The 18,419-nt window shown below is 45.1% G+C and overlaps 1 protein-coding gene across 1 annotated transcript in view; it reads right to left on the bottom strand.

Annotated features, from left to right (window-relative positions):
• LOC106591840 (uncharacterized) overlaps positions 1-18,419 on the bottom strand; it is a 41,107-nt gene that overhangs the window by 4,798 nt on the left and 17,890 nt on the right. Inside the window, exons 9-12 of the mRNA XM_045702283.1 lie at positions 15,146-15,322; positions 14,751-14,947; positions 11,999-12,128; positions 3,063-3,271 (exon numbers count right to left, since the gene is read on the bottom strand). Of these exons, the coding sequence (XP_045558239.1) occupies positions 3,063-3,271; positions 11,999-12,128; positions 14,751-14,947; positions 15,146-15,322 (713 nt within the window). The remainder of the gene's footprint in view (positions 1-3,062; positions 3,272-11,998; positions 12,129-14,750; positions 14,948-15,145; positions 15,323-18,419) is intronic.

Genomic DNA, 18,419 nt, shown 5'->3' with positions numbered 1-18,419 from the left:
CAGCCAAAACCTCAGAAGAAAAATTGGAGACCTCCACAAGTCTGGTTCATCCTTGGGAGCAATTTCCAAACGTCTGAAGGTACCACGTTCATCTGTACAAAAAATAGTACACAAGTATAAACACCATGGGACCACCCACCCATCATACCGCTCAGGAAGGACACGCGTTATGTCTCCTAGAGATGAACGTACTTTGTTGCGAAAAGTGCAAATCAATCCCAGAACAACAGCAAAGGACCTTGTGAAGATGCTGGAGGAAACTGGTACAAAAGTACCTATATCCACAATAAAACAAGTCCTATATTGACAGCAAGGAAGAAGCCACTGCTCCAAAACCCCCATAAAAAAGCCAGACCACGGTTTGCAACTGCACATGGGGACAAAGATCGTACTTAATGCCGATCGTCATGTTTGGAGGAAAAAGAGGGAGGCTTGCAAACCAAAGAACACCATCCCAACCGTGAAGCACGGGGGTGGCAGCATCATGTTGTGGGGGTGCTTTGCTGCAGGAGGGACTGGTGCATTTCACAAAATAGATGGAATCATGAGGGAGGGAAATGTGGATATATTGAAGCAAAATCTCAGACAAGTCAGGAGGTTAAAGCTTGATTGCAAATGGGTCTTCCAAATGGGCAATGACCCTAAGTATACTTCCAAAGTTGTGGCAAAATGGCTTAAGGACAACAAAGTCAAGGTATTGGAGTGGCTATCACAAAGCCCTGACCTCAATCCTATAGAAAATGTGTGGGCAGAACTGAAAAAGCGTGTGCGAGCAAGGAGGCCTACAAACCTGACTCAGTTACACCATGTCAGGAGGAATGGGACAAAATTCACCCAACTTATTGTGGGAAGCTTGTGGAAGGCTACCCGAAACGTTTTAGACCCAAATTAAACAAGTTAAAGGCAATGCTACCAAATACTAACTGAGTGTATGTAAACTTCTGACCCACTGGGAATGTGATGAAAGAAATAAAAGCTGAAATAAATAATTCTCTCTACTAAATAAAGTGGTGATCCTAACTGACCTAAGACAGGGAATTTTTACAAGGATTAAATGTCAGGAGTTGTGAAAAACTGAGTTTAAATGTATTTGGCTAAGGTGTATGTAAACTTCCGACTTCATCTGTAAAACAACAGGTAAGAGAGACTGGTTAGATTACTCTCACTTTCTAGCATGAAGTTACGTTGATAGCCAAATCAATCCAAATCCCTCACCTCTGTAACTGGCACTGTTCTCTCATTCTCACTGCAGGTAACTGGCAAAACTCTAAATACAAGTATAGGCAGAACCTGCACCTACCCATCAATAGTAATTAGACATGGCACAAGAAATATCAAAAGACTTTGGTATTAAAACTAATTAAAGAGTCATGAAACATTAAAAACATCAGTTTAAACGCATAAATCCCAGGTCATTAAATATTCCCTTCGTTAACTTATATTTATAGACTGTTTAAAAAAATTTAAAAAAAATGAAAAGGAGGGGGGGGGGAAACAAGTGAGGCTTTATATTTTTACACTGACTGTGAAAAGATAATTGGCAGAAAATGCTGTGCTCAGCGGGCCAAACATGCAGTAATGTTCAAAGACTTCTCTCAGCGTCTCTCTTTGGGCCTCTGTGGTTGTCTCTGTACTGTCTTGCAGGCTCCTGTCTCATAGTTACTCAGGGCAATCAGTTCAAAGTGAGAGAGCCGCTTCTCATGACGTGTGTGTGTGTGTGTGTGTGTGTGTGTGTGTGTGTGTGTGTGTGTGTGTGTGTGTGTGTGTGTGTGTGTGTGTGTGTGTGTGTGTGTGTGTCACCCTAGTAATAAAACAATAGCCTAACTAATTGCATGACCGCGTGTTATTCTTGTTTTATCTTGTCCTTCACTCTGCTTAAACATTCCATAGTTCAGCTCTACGTTACATTGGTTTCCTGTTATGGGCCCTGTCTGTCAGGGGTTTCCATAGTTACAGGAAGGAGGAAGGGGAAAGTAAGGCAGTGGAGGAAGATGAGATGTGAGATGCCAAACACTTCCCAACACTGCTCCCAAACTGGAAACTCTGATGTGGATTGTTAAATACAGAGCAAAACAGTGTGCTTGTCTTTACAATAAGGGCGGTGCTCAGTTGCAACATTAGAAAAGTGTTTCATGATTTGGGATACAGCAGGGTTGGTTGGGGGTCAATTTCATTTGGAATTGAAATTTCACTTCACTTCTTGTATTGACAGAATTGAAATAGAATTGACCCCATTGACTCTAACCCTGGCGTATCGAATACTGTATACCGGTGCTCTTCAGCTCCGGTCCTAGAGACCAAAACACTTCCAGGACCAGAGCTGAAGAGTACTGATCTATACAGTCCATCCCTATATTGGCATCTACAGTGTCCTGCTCTGTACAATCCATCCCTATGTTGGCTTCTACGGTGTCCTGCTCTGTACAATCCATCCCTATGTTGGCATCTATGGTGTCCTGCTCTGTACAATCCATCCCTATGTTGGCATCTACGGTGTCCTGCTCTGTACAATCCATCCCTATGTTGGCATCTACGGTGTCCTGCTCTGTACAATCCATCCCCATGTTGGCATCTACGGTGTCCTGCTCTGTACAATCCCATCCCTATGTTGGCATCTAAGGTGTCCTGCTCTGTACAACCCCATCCCTATGTTGGCATCTAAGGTGTCCTGCTCTGTACAATCCATCCCTATGTTGGCATCTACGGTGTCCTGCTCTGTACAGTCCATCCCTATGTTGGCTTCTACGGTGTCCTGCTCTGTACAATCCATCCCTATGTTGGCATCTACGGTGTCCTGCTCTGTACAATCCATCCCTATGTTGGCATCTAAGGTGTCCTGCTCTGTACAATCCCATCCCTATGTTGGCTTCTACGGTGTCCTGTTTAGTATATTTACCTGTTAGTGTACGGTACAGGATAATACAGGGTATTTACAATTGGCTCATTCATCCCCCCCCCCCCTCCTCTCCCCTGTAACTATTCCCCAGGTCGTTGCTGTAAACGAGAATGTGTTTTCAGTCAACTTACCTGGTAAAATAACGGTAAATTAAATAAAAATGTACCTGTCCTCCAGACAGAGGGGTGAATGTGAGTTGTCCACCTGTATCACCACCAGTCCTCTGTCCTTTGAGAGTTTGAAGGTGAATCCATACCGCCCATCTTCCCCACGGCTCTCCTGGACAACCAGTAGCATGGCTGGACACTGGGGAGTGACCAGTTGGCCCAGGGTAGAACACTTCCTCTGGTGAGACTGGGACTGGAGGGATCTCTCCTGGAAATACAGAACACGGGCGGACAGACAGGCGGAAAGATGGGCGGACAGGCAGATGGATCGGAAAGACAGACAGACGGACAGATGCACTTAAACTCAGGTGTCTGTATTCTGTCTCTAAATGTTGTCTATCACTAGCAGCACCATATCACCAGGTAACATTCTGGGTATGTTGTCCATCACTAGCAGCACCATATCACCAGGTAACATTCTGGGTATGTTGTCTATCAGCACCATATCACCAGGTAACATTCTGGGTGTGTTGTCTATCAGCACCATATCACCAGGTAACATTCTGGGTGTGTTGTCTATCAGCACCATATCACCAGGTAACATTCTGGGTATGTTGTCTATCAGCACCATATCACGAGGTAACATTCTGGGTGTGTTGTCTATCAATAGCAGCACCAATTCACCAGGTAACATTCTGAGTATGTTGTCTATCACTAGCAGCACGATATCACCAGGTAACATTCTAGGTGTGTTGTCCATCACTAGCAGCATCATATCACCAGGTAACATTCTGGGTGTGTTGTCCATCACTAGCAGCACCATATCACCAAGTAACATTCTGGGTATGTTGTCTATCAGCACCATATCACCAGGTAACATTCTGGGTATGTTGTCTATCAGCACCATATCACCAGGTAACACTCTGACTGTGTTGTCTATCAGCACCATATCACCAGGTAACATTCGGAGTATGTTGTCAATCAGCACCATATCACCAGGTAACATTCTGGGTGTGTTGTCTATCAGCACCATATCACCAGGTAACATTCTGAGTATGTTGTTTATCACTAGCAGCACCATATCATCAGGTAACATTCTGAGTATGTTGTCTATCACTATCAGCACCATATCACCAGGTAACATTCTGAGTATGTTGTCTATCACTAGCAGCACCATATCACCAGGTAACATTCTGGGTGTGTTGTCCATCACTAGCAGCACCATATCATCAGGTAACATTCTGGGTATGTTGTCTAGCAGCACCATATCACCAGGTAACATTCTGGGTGTGTTGGCAATCAGCACCATATCACCAGGTAACATTCTGGGTGTGTTGTCTATCAGCACCATATCACCAGGTAACATTCTGGGTATGTTGTCTATCAGCACCATATCACGAGGTAACATTCTGGGTGTGTTGTCTATCACTAGCAGCACCAATTCACCAGGTAACATTCTGAGTATGTTGTCTATCACTAGCAGCACCATATCACCAGGTAACATTCTAGGTGTGTTGTCCATCACTAGCAGCATCATATCACCAGGTAACATTCTGGGTGTGTTGTCCATCACTAGCAGCACCATATCACCAGGTAACATTCTGGGTGTGTTGTCCATCACTAGCAGCACCATATCACCAAGTAACATTCTGGGTATGTTGTCTATCAGCACCATATCACCAGGTAACATTCTGGGTATGTTGTCTATCAGCACCATATCACCAGGTAACACTCTGGCTGTGTTGTCTATCAGCACCATATCACCAGGTAACATTCGGAGTATGTTGTCAATCAGCACCATATCACCAGGTAACATTCTGGGTGTGTTGTCTATCAGCACCATATCACCAGGTAACATTCTGAGTATGTTGTTTATCACTAGCAGCACCATATCATCAGGTAACATTCTGAGTATGTTGTCTATCACTATCAGCACCATATCACCAGGTAACATTCTGAGTATGTTGTCTATCACTAGCAGCACCATATCACCAGGTAACATTCTGGGTGTGTTGTCCATCACTAGCAGCACCATATCATCAGGTAACATTCTGGGTATGTTGTCTAGCAGCACCATATCACCAGGTAACATTCTGGGTGTGTTGGCAATCAGCACCATATCACCAGGTAACATTCTGGGTGTGTTGTCTATCAGCACCATATCACCAGGTAACATTCTGGGTGTGTTGTCTATCAGCACCATATCACCAGGTAACATTCTGGGTATGTTGTCTATCAGCACCATATCACCAGGTAACATTCTGGGTGTGTTGTCTATCAGCACCATATCACCAGGTAACATTCTGAGTATGTTGTTTATCACTAGCAGCACCATATCATCAGGTAACATTCTGAGTATGTTGTCTATCACTATCAGCACCATATCACCAGGTAACATTCTGAGTATGTTGTCTATCACTAGCAGCACCATATCACTAGGTAACATTCTGAGTATATTGTCTATCACTAGCAGCACCATATCACCAGGTAACATTCTGAGTATGTTGTCTAGCAGCACCATATCACCAGGTAACATTCTGGGTGTGTTGGCAATCAGCACCATATCACCAGGTAACATTCTGAGTATATTGTCTATCACTAGCAGCACCATATCACCAGGTAACATTCTGAGTATGTTGTCTAGCAGCACCATATCACCAGGTAACAATCTGAGTATGTAATCTATCACTATCAGTATGTGTAAATGTACTTGGTGAATAAAGGTGATTCTGAATGAAGAGCAGCAGCCCATTTCTGGAAGACTATTTTATTGTCCTGACAGACAACCTCCGATCTTTATCCACAGCTTTTTATCTCTGGTGATACATCAAACGTGTACAACCAGACAATGCTAACAGGTAACACAATCCTCTCATTATCAGTGTAAATAACCTGTGTTGCCAGGGAAATACTCTGAGAGATACTGTATGTCATTCATTCATTCATTCACATCCCTTTGTTTCCACTAAATAAATACTGTAGTTTCACTTTCATCGTGACTAAATACAAGGCTCTTTCATCGTGACTAAATACAAGGCTCTTTCATCGTGACTAAATACAAGGCTCTTTCATCACGACTAAATACAAGGCTCTTTCATCACGACTAAATACAAGGCTCTTTCATCACGACTAAATACAAGGCTCTTTCATCATGACTAAATACAAAGCTCTTTCATCGTGACTAAATACAAGGCTCTTTCATCGTGACTAAATACAAGGCTCTTTCATCATGACTAAATACAAGGCTCGTTCATCACACTAAATACAAGGCTCTTTCATCATGACTAAACACAAGGCTCTTTCATCATGACTAAACAAACATCAGATGTGGGCATCAAAATGTTGAATGAATGAACAACCTCATTTCATGGTCTGCTCTCTTGAATGACAAACACATTCTTCAATCCCTTCTGTCCTCTCTATCTCATTGTCCCTTCAGTCCTCTCTTTTTCATTGTCCCTTCTGTCCTCTCTCACACACACACACCACATTTTCCCCCCTTCCCCAACACACTTGTAGATATTAGACTATAACTGCGCCTTCCTGTTTTATACTGATTCTAAACTGTTTATTCTATTCTACTGAGTCATTTACTTTATGTTTGTATTCTATTCTTATCTTTGATCATTTCTTATTGTTGTTGCATTGTAGAGAAGCTTCAAGTAAGCACACACACACACACCACACACACACACACACACACACACACACACACACACACACACACACACACACACAGATATATGTGTAGAGCTGTGACACCCGAGAGCCTGTGACCGTAGCAACAATGGGATGCTGGTGACAAAAGCCACTGGAGGGACAGGAAGGAGAGAGGGAGAGAGAGAGAGAGGGAGAGAGGAGAAAGAAAAGAGAGGGACACTGGAGGGAGAGATCGAGATGGAGAGGTAGGGAGTGGTAGGGAATTAGAGGGAGAGAGAGGGAGAGAGGGAGAGAGAGGAGGGAGAGAGAGGAGAGAGAAGGAGAGGTGAGAGGAGAGAGGGGAGAGAGAAGAGGGAGAGATGAGGGAGAGAGGAGCGAGAGGAGAGAGAAAGAGAGGGTCAGGAGAGACAGGAGAGAGTGAGAGGGGAGGGGGAGAGAGAGAGAAGGAGCGAGAGAGGAAGAGGAGAGAGGGAGAGAGGAGGGAGAGATAGGAGGGAGAGAGAGGAGGGACAGAGAGATTGGAGGGAGAGAGAGAGGGAGAAGACATAGAGAGTGAGAGAGAGAGACAGGACTAGGTGTGTAAAGCTCTCATCCACAGAGGAGTCAGAGAACCTTCTTCTCTCTTGTCTTTTTCTTTTTAATGTTCTGTTATCCTGGTGGAGGAGCAGCTAACGAGGTGCTATGAAAGGACACACAAGGCTCTCTCTTTGAACAGAGGCCCTGTGTCATGTTACTGTGGCCCCAGGGGTTTTAGGGCCCATACCAAGGCCTAGTCTCTCTCAGAGCAGCAAAGCCTTTTTAGGTGGTGAGTTGGTGGGAAAAGCGGCCAAGCTAATGTTTATCATATGACCTAATCAGAGACAGGGTCAGGTTCACAGACCGGAGGGTGGGGTGGGGGTGGGGGGCAGCCTGGGAACTAATAGATTCAGGTGTGTGTGTGTGTGTGTGTGTTTTATTAGCTCTCTCTTGTCTCTCTGGCTGCGGCTGTGGATAACAGACAATAAGGAACTATTTCATCAACTTGAGAGTACCAGTCTAAGGGGTGCAACCTGGATCAATACAACTGGAGAGTAATGGGGGGGTGGTAAGAAGCAATCTGGATCAATACAACTGGAGAGTACTGGGGGGGTGGAAAGAAGCAATCTGGATAAATACAACTGCAGAGTACCAGGGGGGTGGAAGGAAGCAATCTGGATCAATACAACTGGAGTACCAGGGGGGTGGAAGGAAGCAATCTGGATCAATACAACTGGAGAGTACCAGGGGGGTGGAAGGAAGGCGCAGGAAAGTCAGGCTACAGGGGTAGAGCGGACGGAAAGTAGACGAAATGTAAGGAGAGTCGAGGGAAGGAGGGAAGAAACAACAAATAGCGGAAACTATTTTAAAAGAGCGGTGTGATTTGAGCTTTAGACAGACAATATAAGGGAGGGGGTGAAATAATGACCCTCCCTTCCCCCTCTCTTCCCTCTGTCTCTATTTCCATCTCTCCAATATCTAATTTCTTTGAAGCTGGATTGATTGTGGGACAGCTGTGCTACCTCTCCTTCCTGTGGTTAGTCAGGCTACAGAGCTGAGTAGGGTGTCTGAGATTAGGTTAGTCAGGCTACAGAGCTGAGTAAAGTGTCTGAGATTAGGTTAGTCAGGCTACAGAGCTGAGTAGGGTGTCTGAGGTTAATCAGGCTACAGAGCTGAGTAGGGTGTCTGAGGTTAGTCAGGCTACAGAGCTGAGTAGGGTGTCTGAGATTAGGTTAGTCAGTCTACAGAGCTGAGTAGGGTGTCTGAGATTAGGTTAGTCAGGCTACAGAGCTGAGTAGGGTGTCTGAGGTTAGTCAGGCTACAGAGCTGAGTAGGGTGTCTGAGATTAGGTTAGTCAGTCTACAGAGCTGAGTAGGGTGTCTGAGATTAGGTTAGTCAGGCTACAGAGCTGAGTAGGGTGTCTGAGATTAGGTTAGTCAGGCTACAGAGCTGAGTAGGGTGTCTGAGATTAGGATAGTCAGGCTACACAGAGACAGACAGACAGAGATAATCTTTTTCCACAACTTTTTCCACATTTTGATACGTTACAGCCTTATTCTAAAATTGATTCAATAAAAAATGTTCCTCATCAAACTACACACAATACCCCATAATGACACAGCGAAAACAGGTTCAGATATTTTTTGAACTTTATTTTTTTTAAAGACAGAAATACACTATTTGCATACGAATTCAGACCTTTTGCTTTGAGACTCCAAATTGAGCTCAGGTGCATCCTGTTTCCATCAATCATCCTTGAGATGTTTCTACAACTTGACTGGAGTCCACCTGTTGTCAATTCAGTTGATTGGACATGATGTGGAAAGGAACACACCTGTTTATAAAAGGTACTACAGTAGACAGTGCTTGTCAAAGAAAAAAAACAAGCCATGAGGTCGAAGGAATTGTCCGTAGAGCTCCGAGACAGGATTGTATCGAGGCACAAATCTTTGGATGGGTACCAAAAAAGGTCTGCATCATTGAAGGTCCCCAAGAACATAGTGGCCTCCATAATTCTTAAATGGGAGAAGTTTGGAACCACCCAGACTCTTCCTAGAGCTGGCCGCCCGGCCAAACTGAGCAATCGGGGGAGAAGGGCCTTAGTCAGGGAGGGGACCAAGAACCCGATGGTCAATCTGACAAAGCTCCAGAGTTCCTCTTTTGAGCTGGGAGAACCTTCCAGAAGGACAACCATCTCTGCTGCACTCCACCAATCAGGCCTTTATGGTAGAGTGGCCAGACGGAAGCCACTCCTCAGTAAAAGGCACATGACATCCCGCTTGGAGTTTGCCAAACATCACCTAAAGACTCTCAGACCATGAGAAACAAGATTCTCTGGTGTGATGAAACCAATATTTAACTATTTGGCCTGAATGCCAAGTGTCAAGTAAGGAGGAAACCAGGCACCATCCCTACGGTGAAGAATGGTGGTGGCAGCATCGTGCTGTGGGGATGTTTTTCAGCAGCAGGAAATGGGAGACGAGTCAGGATCGGGGGAAAGATCAACATAGCAAAGAACAAAGAGACCCTTAATAATAACCTGCTCCAGAGCGCTCAGGACCTCAGACTGGGGTGAAGATTTACCTTCCAACAGGACATCAAACCTAAGCACACAGCCAAGACAATGCAGAAGAGGCTTCGGGACAAGTCTCAGAATATCCTTGAGTGGCCCAGTTTAAGGCCGGACTTTAAACATATCTAACATCTCTGGAGAAGCTTCCCTTCTAACCTGACAGAGCTTGAAATAATCGGTAGAGAAGAATGGGAGAAACTCCCCAAATACAGGTGTGCCAAGCTTGTAGCGTCATACCCAACAAAGTACTGAGTAAAGGTCTGAGTACTTATTTTAAAACCTCTTAAATAAGGATCGTACCCATTTTTCAATTTCAGCCTAAAATGACAAATCTAACTGCCTTTAGTTAAGGACCTGAAGCAAGCATATGTATATTCTTGATACTATTTGAAAGGAAACACTTTGACGTTTGTGGAAATGTGAAATGAATGTAGGAGAATATAACACATTAGATCTGTTAAAAGATAATACAAACAAATGCATGCGTTTTATTTTTATTTATTTTTACAATTATTATCTTTGAAATTCAAGGGAAAGGCCTTACTTTCAGATAGGAGTCTAGGTGTAATTTAGATTTTGGCCACCAGGTGGCATCAGTGTGTGTGTGCAAAGTTTCAGACTGATCCAGTGAAGAATTACATCACAGCACAATATTTTGTATCAAGTCTGCCAGGAGTTTGTCCAATGTGCCGAATTGGACATTAGATACATTTAAGTACATAACTATAGAGAACATACAAAAATGATATGGTAATAAAAAATATATGTTTACACACTCCCAGGAGTGTCATACATGATCGATCATTAAATTATACATTAACTTTCAAACATATAGATGAAAGGGCTAGGTGGGTTTGGCGCCAGAAACAGCAGTGGGGTAAAACTGTAGACACCAGTTCCTACATTTGAACATAAAAATGGATTATATCAAACAAAACAATGCTACATTTTATCTCTGGGACCCCCAGGATGACAAATCAGAGCAAGATTACTGAATGTAAGTACGTTATTTACCTTCAGAGGTGAATGTATCAAACCAGTTGCCGTGACAAAAGTTTGTTGTTGTGCACTCTCCTCAAAGAATAGAATGGTATTTTTTCACTGTAAAAGCTACTGTTAATTGGACACCGCAGTTAGATTAACAATAATTTAAGCCTTCTGCCCATATAAGACATGTCTATGTCTAGGAAAGTTGGCTATTGTATACAACGTCACTCTAGTCACATTAGCGTACGTTAGCAACAACCGTCCCGATTTAGGGAAACCCATCCCATAGAGGTTATTAATGTGATGTTTTTTACATATTTATTTATACATTTGCAAAACAGTTACACAAATCTGTTTATGCTTTGTCATTGTGGGGTATTGTGTGTAGATTAATGGGGGGGGAAATGTAATGTCTCCTGTCTAGCTACCAAGGGATTTACCACGGCTCATCTAGACTTCTGGAATGTCTCCTGTCTAGCAACCAAGGGACTTACCCTGGCTCATCTAGACAAACACACTGAAATTGAAAAAAACGAAAATGTCTAGGCCAGCTAAATAAATGGTTAGGGTTAGGCCAGCTAATCAAATGGTTAGGGTTAGGCCAGCTAAAGAAAGGGAAACCAGAGCCAGAGTAAGAGGGTGACGCAGAGCATTATGGGATATATTATGCTCTGTTTTTCAAGGGGCTTGTGCTGTGTTTCTGTGGAGGTATCCTGTCTGGCTCTCATGTCTGTGGAGAGGCCTTAGAGTTTCACCTACGACCCCAACCTGCTAAATGGCAGCCAGCGCTCCGAGGCATTCATACGCCCTGGTCGGGGGGTTGTCGGGGGAAAGGGGGACGTTGGGTGAGGGTTGAGACGGAGGGGAAGGGGGAGGGTGGGGCAGAGAAGGTGGGGTCGAGAGGCAGGGCGTTGAATGGTGGAATTTAGTGGACTTACACTCTTAGAAAATAAAATGCTATCTAGAAACACATTTTTCAAGTGTTCTACGTTTCTTTCGCCTCTACCTTATCTTGGTTGTCCTGCAGTGCAGTCTGGTGGTGTGCTATGTTTAGATGTCAGGGGTTAGGACTAACTTGTCTTGGTTGTCCTGTAGTGCAGACTGGTGGTGTGCTTTGGTTAGATGTCAGGGGTTAGGACTAACTTGACTTGGTTGTCCTGCAGTGCTGCCTGTCGATGAGCTAGCTGTCTCTTGAGGTGAACCAGGGAGGTTTAAGATTGGGTTAACACAGTAACAAACAGGTAAAACAGGTAAATGTACCTTGTCTTGGCTGTCCTGAAGTGCTTGCTGTAGATGGGCTACCTGTCGATTGAGGTGCACAAGAGAGATTTCTTCTTTAAACACTTGACAGTTCAGCTTCATCTTATCCAGAAGACGAACCTCTGATCGCCTGTAAGGTAAAGATAACATAAACTCAGCAAAAAAAGAAACGTCCTCTCACTGTCAACTGCATTTATTTTCAGCAAACTTAACATGTGTAAATATTTGTATGAACATAGCAAGATTCAACAACTGAGACATAAACTGAACAAGTTCCACAGACATGTGACTAACAGAAATTGAATAATGTGTCCCTGAACAAAGTAACACTCAGTATCTGGTGTGGCCACCAGCTGCATTAAGTACTGCAGTGCATCTACTCCTCATGGACTGCGCCAGATTTGCTAGTTCTTGCTGTGAGATGTTACTCCACTCTTCCACCAAGGCACCTGCAAGTTCCCGGACATTTCTGGGGGGGAATGGCCCTAGCCCTCACCCTCCAATCCAACAGGTCCCAGACGTGCTCAATGGGATTGAGATCCGGGCTCTTCGCTGGCCATGGCAGAAGACTGACAATCCTGTCTTGCAGGAAATCATGCACAGAACGAGCAGTATGGCTGTTGGCATTGTCATGCTGGAGGGTCATGTCAGGATGAGTCTGCAGGAAGGGTACCTTCCCTGTAATGCACAGCGTTGAGATTGCCTGCAATGACAACAAGCTCAGTCTGATGATGCTGTGACACTCTGCCCCAGACCATGACGGACCCTCCACCTCCAAATCGATCCCAGAGTACAGGCCTTGGTGTAACGCTCATTCCTTCAACAATAAACACGAATCCGACCATCACCCCTGGTGAGACAATACCATGACTCATCAGTGAAGAGCTCTTTCTGCCAGTCTTGTCTTGTCCAGCGACGGAGGATTTGTGCCCATAGGCGACGTTGTTGCCGTTGATGTCTGATGAGGACCTGCCTTACAACAGGCCTACAAGCCGTCAGTCCAGCCTCTCTCAGCCTATTGCGGACAGTCTGAGCACTGATGGAGGGATTGTGCTTTCTTGTGTACCAGGTAGTTACAGGGAGCAAATAACATTTATGATAGCAAATTTCAATTTACAAAAAACCCCGACGTTTTCGTCTTTTGAGCTCCTAGTCATGAAACCTATGCAGCCTACTCAATCACTTTTTATAGCTACTGTTTACAGGCCTCCTGGGCCGTATACAGCGTTCCTCACTGAGTTCCCTGAATTCCTATCAGACCTTGTAGTCATGGCAGATAATATTCACATTTTTGGTGACTTTAATATTCACATGGAAAGTTCCACTTTCGGAGCCATCATCGACTCAGTGGGTTTTGTCCAACATGTCTCCGGACCTACTCACTGCCACAGTCATACTCTGGACCTAGTTTGGTCCCGTGGAATAAATGTTGTGGATCTTAATGTTTTTCCTCATAATCCTGGACTATCGGACCACCATTTTATTATGTTTGCAATCACAACAAATAATCTGCACAGACCCCAACCAAGGATCATCAAAAGTCATGCTATAAATTCTTGGACAACTCAAATATTCCTAGATGCCCTTCAAGAATCCCTCCGCCTACCCAAGGAAGTCAGAGTACAAAAATCAGTTAACCACCTAACTGAGGAACTCAATTTAACCTTGCGCAATACCTAAGATGCACTCTTAAAAACAAAAAAAAAACATTTGTCACAGGAAACTAGCTCCCTGGTATACAGATAATTCACGAGCTCTGAAGGAAGCTTCCAGGAAATTGGAACGGAAATGGCGCTACACCAAACTGGAAGTCTTCCGACTAGCTTGGAAAGACAGTACCATGCAGTATCGAAGAGCCCTCACTGCTGCTCCATCATCCTATTTTTACAACTTAATTGAGGAAAATAAGAACAATTCAAAATTCACAAGCACTTTCTGTTCTTAATTTTTTTGAAACAAGTAATTTTTTTAATTTCACTTCACCAATTTAGACTTTTGTGTATGTCCATTACATGAAATCCAAATAAAATCCATTTAAATAACAGGTTGTAATTCAACAAAATCAGGAAAACGCCTAGAGGGGTGAATACTTTTGCAAGTCACTGTAGTTACAGTGAGAATTCAAGTAAAGGAATGTTTACCAGGTAGTTACAGGGAGACAATCACATAACATAGACACAGGAGGAAATATGCTTTATGTTAATAACTGTACTTGTAAATTCAGGGGTAGTCCCTAAACGTCAGTAGAGCTCATCTCCCTGCTACTGTCAGTTCAACACCTTAACTGTTGCACAAATAGGTCCACACTCTTTGAGAAGGTTACTAGCTGTTGCATTAACTTGGCTACAATGGGCTTCTAATTCACACTTATTGTGCAAGTGCACAAATTATTTCAAAAGCATTAAGTATGTACGCATGAGCGAGTGAGGAAGTGAGCGAGTTGATTTGAAATATGAGAAAGTGTTAAGATGGGTTGTTTCAACTGCTTTCACACCACGTGTTGTGAATGTCACCATGAATATTTATTTATTTTAACCTTTATTTAACTAGGCAAGTCAGTTATGAACAAATTCTTCTTTACAATGATGGCCTACCCTGGCCAAACCCTAACCTGGACAATGCCGGGCCAATTGTGCCAGAGACCAATATGACACAACTTAATTGTTACTGTGATCCAATGTGATCTCACATAAAAGTTACATTTTCTTTGGCTCATTGCATTATGGGAACAATAGTTTTGTTATGAACATACTTGTTCCTGTGAGAGGCTGTGTCTCTCATGGACTCTCGAAGGCTCTGTAGACCGTGTCTCTTGTCCCTGAGCAGTCCCAGAGCCAGCCCAAGGCGCTGCTCCAGCTCTGGGGATCTCAACCCCGACGCATCCACCTCCCCATCCATTCTCTTCAGCTCTGAACAGAACGCTACCAGGCCGTGGTGTATCTCCTGCACCTAGGGTCAACATTAGGTTCAACAATGAATTAAAGGTCCCTAGATGCTATGCTATTATATGCTAGCAGTAGGTTACCAGGCCGTGGTGGATCTCCAGACCATGGGGTCAACATGAGGAGTCAACAAACAAGACAAAGAAGAAGAAGACAATGACAAGACAATTACCGGGATGATGGAGAATACTCTACTTTATTTCACCTGCAGGATGACGTTCTGTAGAGAGTCCACCTGTTCATTGAGTTCACATATCTTTTCCTCTTTACCTGGCTGGCTGACCACCTGTACCTGGCGGGTTTGATTGACTGGGCCGTTGCCAAGGGACCCGTTGAAAGTAGGTGCTGGGGATTGGGGCTGGACAACACTTTTAGGTTTCTCCTGGTGGGTTTTAAAACAAAAAGACAATTAGTTCACGACACAAAGTCTTTTACACAAGCCACAACAGTCTACCTAGCAGTATCTAGTGCCAGACAGAACAGCAGTAGATCAGTAGTCTCTAGTGTCAGACAGAACAGCAGTAGATCAGTAGTCTCTAGTGTCAGACAGAACAGAACAGCAGTAGATCAGTAGTCAATAGTATCAGACAGAACAGCAGTAGATCAGTAGTCTCTAGTGTCAGACAGAACAGCAGTAGATAAGTAGTCTCTAGTATCAGACAGAACAGTACAGCAGTAGATCAGTAGTCTCTAGTGTCAGACGGGACAGCAGTACATCAGTAGTCTCTAGTGTCAGACAGGACAGCAGTACATCAGTAGTCTCTAGTGTCAGACAGGACAGCAGTACATTAGTAGTCTCTAGTGTCAGACAGGACAGCAGTACATAAACTAAGTTTCAGCCTATTCCTGGAAACATTGAACCACTGTAGTTTACATCAATTATAATTTCTAAAGTGGAAGTTGGAAAAGTTATATTTGAGCGTTTCAGTGAATGGTTAGTGAGGGAGGCCCTGCTCTCTCGCTTCCCCAGTTGTTTAGTTCATTTTCATTCCAATCTCCTTTGCATTAGCGTAGCCTCTCCTGTAGCCTGTCAACTATGTGTCTGTCTATCCCTGTTCTCTCCTCTCTGCACAGGCCACACAAACGCTTCACACCGCATGGCCGCTGCCACTCTAACCTGGTGGTCCCAGCGCGCACGACCCAGGTGGAGTTCCAGGTCTCCGGCAGCCTCTGGAACTGCCGGTCTGCGGCCAACAAGGCAGAGTTCATCTCAGCCTATGCTACCCTCCAGTCCCTCGACTTCTTGGCGCTGACGGAAACATGGATTACCACAGAAAACACTGCTACTCCTACTGCTCTCTCCTCGTCTGACCACATGTTCTCGCATATCCCGAGAGCATCTGGTCAGTGGGGTGGTGGCACTGGAATCCTCATCTCTCCCAAGTGGACATTTTCTCTTTCTCCCCTGACCCATCTGTCTATCTCCTCCTTTGAATTCAATGCTGCCACAGTCACTAGCCCATTCAAGCTTAACACCCTTATCATTTATCGCCCTCCAGGTTCCCTTGGAGAGTTCATCAATGAGCTTGACGCCTTGATAAGTTCCTTTCCTGAGGATGGCTCACCCCTCACAATTCTGGGTGACTTTAACCTCCCTACGTCTACCTTTGACTCATTTCTCTCTGCCTCCTTCTTTCCACTCCTCTCCTCTTTTGACCTCACCCTCTCACCGTCCCCCCCTACTCACAAGGCAGGCAATACGCTTGACCTCATCTTTACTAGATGCTGTTCTTCTACTAATCTCACTGCAACTCCCCTCCAAGTCTCCGACCACTACCTTGTATCCTTTTCCCTCTCGCTCTCCTCCAACACTACTCACTCTGCCCCTACTCAGATGGTATTGCACCGTCACAACCTTCGCTCTCTCTCTCCTGCTACTCTCTCCTCTTCCATCCTATCATCTCTTCCCTCTGCTCATTCCTTCTCCAACCAATCTCCTGATTCTGCCTCCTCAACCCTCCTCTCCTCCCTTTCTGCATTCTTTGACTCTCTATGTCCCCTATCCTCCCGGCCGGCTCGGTCCTCCCCTCCTGCTCTGTGGCTTGACGACTCATTGCGAGCTCACAGAACAGGGCTCCGGGCAGCCAAGTGGAAATGAAGGAAAACTAGCCTCCCTGCGGACCTGGCGTCTTTTCACTCCCTCCTCTCCACATTTTCTTCCTCTGTTTCTGCTGCTAAAGCCACTTTCTACCACTCTAAATTCCAAGCATCTGCCTCTAACCCTAGGAAGCTCTTTGCCACCTTCTCCTCCCTCCTGAATCCTCCTCTCCCCCCGCCCCCTCCTCCCTCTCTGCGGATGACTTTGTCAACCATTTTGAAAAGAAGGTTGACGACATCCGATCCTCGTTTGTTAAGTCAAACGACACCGCTGGTCCTGCTCACATTGCCCTACCCTATGCTTTGACCTCTTTCTCCCCTCTCTCTCCAGATGAAATCTTGCGACTTGTGACGGCCGGCCGCCCAACAACCTGCCCGCTTGACCCTATCCCCTCCTCTCTTCTCCAGACCATTTCCAGAGACCTTCTCCCTTACCTCACCTCGCTCATCAACTCATCCTTGACCGCTGGCTACGTCCCTTCCGTCTTCAAGAGAGCGAGAGATGCACCCCTTCTCAAAAAACCTACACTCGAGCCCTCTGATGTCAACAAATACAGACCAGTATCCCTTCTTTCTTTTCTCTCCAAAACTCTTGAGCGTGCCGTCCTTGGCCAGCTCTCTTGCTATCTCTCTCAGAATGACCTTCTTGATCCAAATCAGTCAGGTTTCAAGACTGGTCATTCAACTGAGACTGCTCTTCTCTGTGTCATGGAGGCTCTCCGCACTGCTAAAGCTAACTCTCTCTCCTCTGCTCTCATCCTTCTAGACCTATCTGCTGCCGTTGATACTGTGAACCATCAGATCCTCCTCTCCACCGTCTCCGAGTTGGGCATCTCCGGCGCGGCTCACTCTTGGATTACGTCCTACCTGACAGGTCGCTCCTACCAGGTGAGGTGGCGAGAATCCATCTCCGCACCACGTGCTCTCACCACTGGTGTCCCCCAGGGCTCAGTTCTAGGCCCTCTCCTATTCTCACTATACACCAAGTCACTTGGCTCTGTCATATCCTCACATGGTCTCTCCTATCATTGCTACGCAGATGACACACAATTAATCTTCTCCTTTCCCCCTTCTGATAACCAGGTGGCGAATCGCAACTCTGCATGTCTGGCAGACGAGTTGTGGATGACGGATCACCACCTCATGCTGAACCTCGGCAAGACGGATCTGCTCTTCCTCCCGGGGAAGGACTGCCCGTTCCATGATCTTGCCATCATGGTTGACAACTCCATTGTGTCCTCCTCCCAGAGTGTTAAGAGCCTTGGCGTGACCCTGGACAACACCCTGTCGTTCTCCGGCAACATCAAGGCGGTGACCCGATCCTGTAGGTTCATGCTCTACAACATTCGCAGAGTACGACCCTGCCTCACACAGGAAGCGGC

Source organism: Salmo salar, chromosome ssa19 (assembly GCF_905237065.1).
Source record: "Salmo salar chromosome ssa19, Ssal_v3.1, whole genome shotgun sequence".
NCBI classification, from domain to species: domain Eukaryota; kingdom Metazoa; phylum Chordata; class Actinopteri; order Salmoniformes; family Salmonidae; genus Salmo; species Salmo salar.
Note: the sequence above shows the minus strand (reverse complement) of the source record. Positions and strands in the feature narration are given on the sequence as shown.